Raw genomic sequence first — 4,652 nt, 5'->3', positions numbered from 1 at the left:
GAGGCGTATTGTGCGTCTAGGTTGTGACATCGAGGTGGTGCAATGCTTCTCTCCTATATACGGAGCTTGTAATTGTCTTCATGGTGTCCATCCCTTCTCCTTGGCCTCCCCTCCAAGGTGAAGTGCACATCTTCAGATTCGTAGCTCAATGACTTCTGAGCAGCCAATATATAGTCTTGCTAGCTCTGTAGGTCATGAGAAGTTCTGGTCACGTCATCGACCATGGATCTCAACAAACGGGCGTGTGTAGGAGGAGGGTGGCTTTTGTTTCCCTAAGGACTCAGTTGCAGTTTCTATCCCGTTTGGAGTTGCTTTCATAGGGTTGGTTTCTTTTTCAATATATGACCTTTGGGCTTCGAAAGAGAGTGTATTTGTTCAAGAAATGGAGGATATATGCCAGCCTCTCCATCATTGTGATGCACACAGCTATGATAATTAAAAAAAAAAGGTCTATTGGAGGTGAACCTACGACTATTTCTATCCATCAAGCTAACTGGCGTTTACCATATATAGTCGCATGTCATCCAATAAAATTAACGTGGCGGCACGCAGCAAGCCATCAACTAACCCATGTGTGAAAAGCGAGCCAAGGTGGTACTTACTATAATGTCTGCAGCCACCTACTATATATATATATATATATATATATATATATATATATATATATATATATATAGTGTCGTCAAGCTTTCTGAATAGATTTACGTGTGAAACACATGCAGGCCACCCACGGATATGATGCCTCGTGCATGCATGCTACTGCTAGAGATCCAATCCAGATCTTGACCACATGTTTCTGCGTGTAAAGCTTGGTCCCCGTGCTGCTAGTTGCTCATTTCTCTATTGTCACTTGTGCTCTCGCCTCAGTCGATCGGGTTGGGACTCCACCCTATAAGAAGCCTGGCGTTCCATACCATTAGGCATCAACCTCCCAGCACGAACCAACCCAATCCCTGCTACATAGTCAGTCAGTCTTTGCAACCATGAGGCCACAGGTGCTGCTCGCCGCGCTGGCCGTCGTCGTCCTCCTCGCAGCAGCTCTGCCCTTCGCCCACAGCCAAGGTGAGCCTGGCATCGTCCTTTCTTTGTCTTTCTTCATCTCCTCGCAGATTAAGCCAGTGTAGAGCCACTAATTGACATTGGTGGTTGCCTGCAGGTGCGACCCCAAGCGCTTCGCTGTGCTGCAACAACTGCGGCACCTGCACTAGGTCCATCCCGCCCAGGTGTACGTGCATGGATGCGTCGCCCAGCGGCTGCAACCCGTCCTGCAAGACCTGCGACAAGACCACCGTCGCCGGCCGTGACAGCTTCCAGTGCAAGGACCGCGTCGCAAACTTCTGCCAGCGCAGCTGCACTAAGCCCGCGTGACTCGACCTGTTGTCGCCAGAATAATGCCGATTAGCTTGTTCTTTTCCTTTGTTTTTGCAGTATTTAAGAGTTCCCTCTGCATCTTGCTCTGGTAGATGCAGAGAAGAAATGAGAGTTGGATGCATGCTCGTTGTTCCTTCTTGTGTCTGAAATAAAGAGCATATTCTTTGCTCAAAATCTTCTTTGTTGACCATTTATGCATTGCGACCGGTACAACGCATATGCATGGAATGGAATGGAATATGAATTCAAATCCAAATCGTCTACCATGTAGAGGCAGGAATGGAATGCATTGATCGATGTACAAATCATCAAGATGGAGACCTGTCAAATTTAAATCCAAGTTAAAGGATTTATCATCAAATCCGTTACAAAATGGTAATGTCAAACCCAGTCCAAATTCTTTAGATCCAGATCTATTAAAATCCAACGAATCACAAAATTTTGAAATCCACACAAAAGTTTGACACCAAAAATGTCAACATCCTGTTCAAACTATAGTTTTCATGAAATGAATGGGATATTTTGGAGATGGTTTAGCTTGTTTAGGAGTTACTATTTTTTGCAGTTGGCAAGTCTATATGCACAAGTGAAACCACCCAAAACCGGAAATCCATTTTGGCTCTAGGGAGCACATGCTCCTGCGTCCCAAAAATGGATTTCACAAATATAAAAAATATTTGGACAAAACTAGATGTGTTCATTGTCGCACTCAAATGGAACATGCAAAAAATTTTAGGGGAAATTTTTGACCTTTGCGAGAAAAAACAAATCGAAGGCCATATGTTGCACTTAATTTTGTTTTTCTCACCGATGAAGCACTGCTATCCCATATGGCATGAAAATTTCATGGGCACTTGCTACACTAATATGAACATCTGCAAAAAAAGTTAAGTTTAAAAATATATTTACTATTTATTTTAATTTTACTCTTCATTAGGGAGCATACGCTCCCTAGAGCCAAAAATCTGCGTACAACAAACACTAAATTTAAACCCACTATGGATGATTGAGATCAATTTGAGTATTTAATTTCATGTTTAGGCAATCTGCCGTGTGCATGCACTCAGCAAAAGAGAAGGTTTTACCCTGTGTAAAAAATCCTTCGAGGCCGCCGCACTACGCTTCGCCACCGCAACTAAGCCGACCCACTACCTCACCACCTCGTCATGCCCGAAGTTCGTAGAGGTTGCCCTCCCACATGCTCTACTCGAGCCCGACCAACAAGAAGAACATGACGGCCAGCAAGAGAAGCAATAGCGGGACCGGGGAAGAGGAGTTGGTGCTACTGGCGCGTCGAGTCCGGCTAGTCGCGGTTACCGTCGACGATGTCATGGAAGAGAAAGAGCGGGCAAGGGCGAGTGGCAAGAGAGGCGGGCGAGGTGATGCAACATCGGAAGCAAGATGGTGTTGAGCAACGACAGCGCTGGTTGAAGAATAAGGTCATCAAGCGAGCAACACTGACACCTCGGCTTGAGGCGGCCAGGATCTGGGACAGATGGATGGTCCAGATGGATGGGCCATTGGCAATCCGCGGGACACGCGAATTGACGAATTAGAGTGTCAACCAAAAAACCATCGGCAAACATAATGTTTTTTTCTTTATTTTTTTATTTTTTTTATTTTTTCGGCCCCTACACCAAGCCCATTCAAAAGTGTCTTCACACTACTATGAAAAAACTTATACACAGAAACTTAGCAGTAGCGCTGGCCAAAAAGGGGCGCTATTGCTAATTAGCAGTAGCGCGTGCAACAAACAGGCGCTACTGCTACCAGCTTAGCAGTAGCGCGGCTCGGTAGAACCACGCTACTACTAAATTTGGCCGACCGTTCCCGCCACGCTAGGTTTAGCAGTAGCGCGCCCACGGTAACCGCACTACTGCTAATGTGATAGTAGTAGCGCACTTTTTCTGCACGTCGCTATTGCTAAGTTTGAACCTGGCCACATGGTGGGCCCTGCTTAGCAGTAGTGCGTCTGCCAGGAGCGCGGTACTTCTATATTATTAGCATCAACGCGTTTTACTCCCGGCGCTACTGCTAAACCGCAGCCATACCACCTTTTCCCTCCCCCTCCCCTCCTCCCCTATCCTCTCATCCTTCACTTTCCCCACTCACCTCCTCTCTCCCTCACTTTGCTTCTTCCTCACTACATCTCCCCCATTACTCTCTTTCTACCTATCTTTTTCTCTCTTTATTACTCCTAGCTAACTACAGCACCCCCATTAATGCATCTCCTTTCTCTTTTCCCTTCCCCCTCCACTAGTTGAACTTGTCACCTCCAAAACTCATTAGCTAGTTAGATCTAGCTAGGATTTAGTGAAGTGACCTATGTACCTCCCTAACTAGATCAATAGCCTTGTCAAGAAGAGCATTGTCCACTTTTGATCATTCCATAGGTGTGCGTGGCGACACCTATCGGCAACATCATCACCGTGCTCAATCTCGAGATAGGTGATTTCAAAATTATTCTTTTGAAAGAATGGAAATATGTGTATGTGTGCGATATGACATAATCGGGCGATATGATGGAAATTGTGTGTGTGGCATGAGTTGCCGCCGAATTGTGCTTGGTGAGTTGCCTATATTTTGCCGAAATGCTGATTTATTTTCGTTTCGGCGAATGCTGGGAAAACTCTATATGTCCTATTTTTAGGGAAGGTCATGCCGAATTTTTGTATGACTTTGATGCATGTATGCATTTTTACAATCAATTTGTTTATTATAACCATGTAAGCATTCATCATGGTCAGTGGAACGGTGGTAGACAGGTGGTTGCGGTCGGCGACACTAGACTTGAAAGAAAATAACCTGACAGAGATTTTATGTCCGTGTCGAAGATGCAAAGGTGGAGTTTGGCTCGGCCCCTATGATGCGATGGCGCACCTGCTCATGACTGGTTTCATGGATGTGATAGAGGCAAAGGTGTCCCGTCTTTCGATGAGATGGTGGCTATCGTTTTGGTGGAAGTCGACTTTGATGATCCGACTACGAACGTGCGAGGACGTCGCACCTTAGCAATCGCTAAAACAACTCCGAGAGGTTACTGACCACGCCGGAGCACGATCAACCTGACCACGAAGGTCTATTTCCTGCAAGCAAACGAAGAACAAGCAAGAAACTAAGATTGCAATCTGGATAATGCGAATAACAGAGCAAAGCTTTATTAATGAAGGTGGGGTTCTGTGACGCCTTTATCTGGTCGTTGAACACAAACGAAGTATACGAAGTTGCAGCTATACCGAACTTTTAATCTAAACAAAACCAAAGTCTAAATGGTGCCCTAA

At 45.5% G+C, this 4,652-nt stretch overlaps 1 protein-coding gene across 1 annotated transcript; it reads left to right on the top strand.

Annotated features, from left to right (window-relative positions):
* The first annotated feature begins 940 nt into the window (after nt 1-940).
* On the top strand, nt 941-1,545 carry LOC119299664 (Bowman-Birk type trypsin inhibitor-like). Its single transcript, XM_037576830.1, has 2 exons — nt 941-1,062; nt 1,157-1,545. Exons 1-2 carry the CDS (start codon nt 984-986, stop codon nt 1,366-1,368), a joined length of 291 nt encoding a protein of 96 aa, XP_037432727.1. The 5' UTR covers nt 941-983; the 3' UTR covers nt 1,369-1,545.
* The last annotated feature ends 3,107 nt before the right edge of the window (nt 1,546-4,652 follow it).

This window comes from Triticum dicoccoides, chromosome 1B, assembly GCF_002162155.2.
Source record: "Triticum dicoccoides isolate Atlit2015 ecotype Zavitan chromosome 1B, WEW_v2.0, whole genome shotgun sequence".
Classification (NCBI taxonomy): Eukaryota; Viridiplantae; Streptophyta; class Magnoliopsida; order Poales; family Poaceae; genus Triticum; species Triticum dicoccoides.
This window is presented reverse-complemented; position numbering and strand designations above follow the sequence as displayed.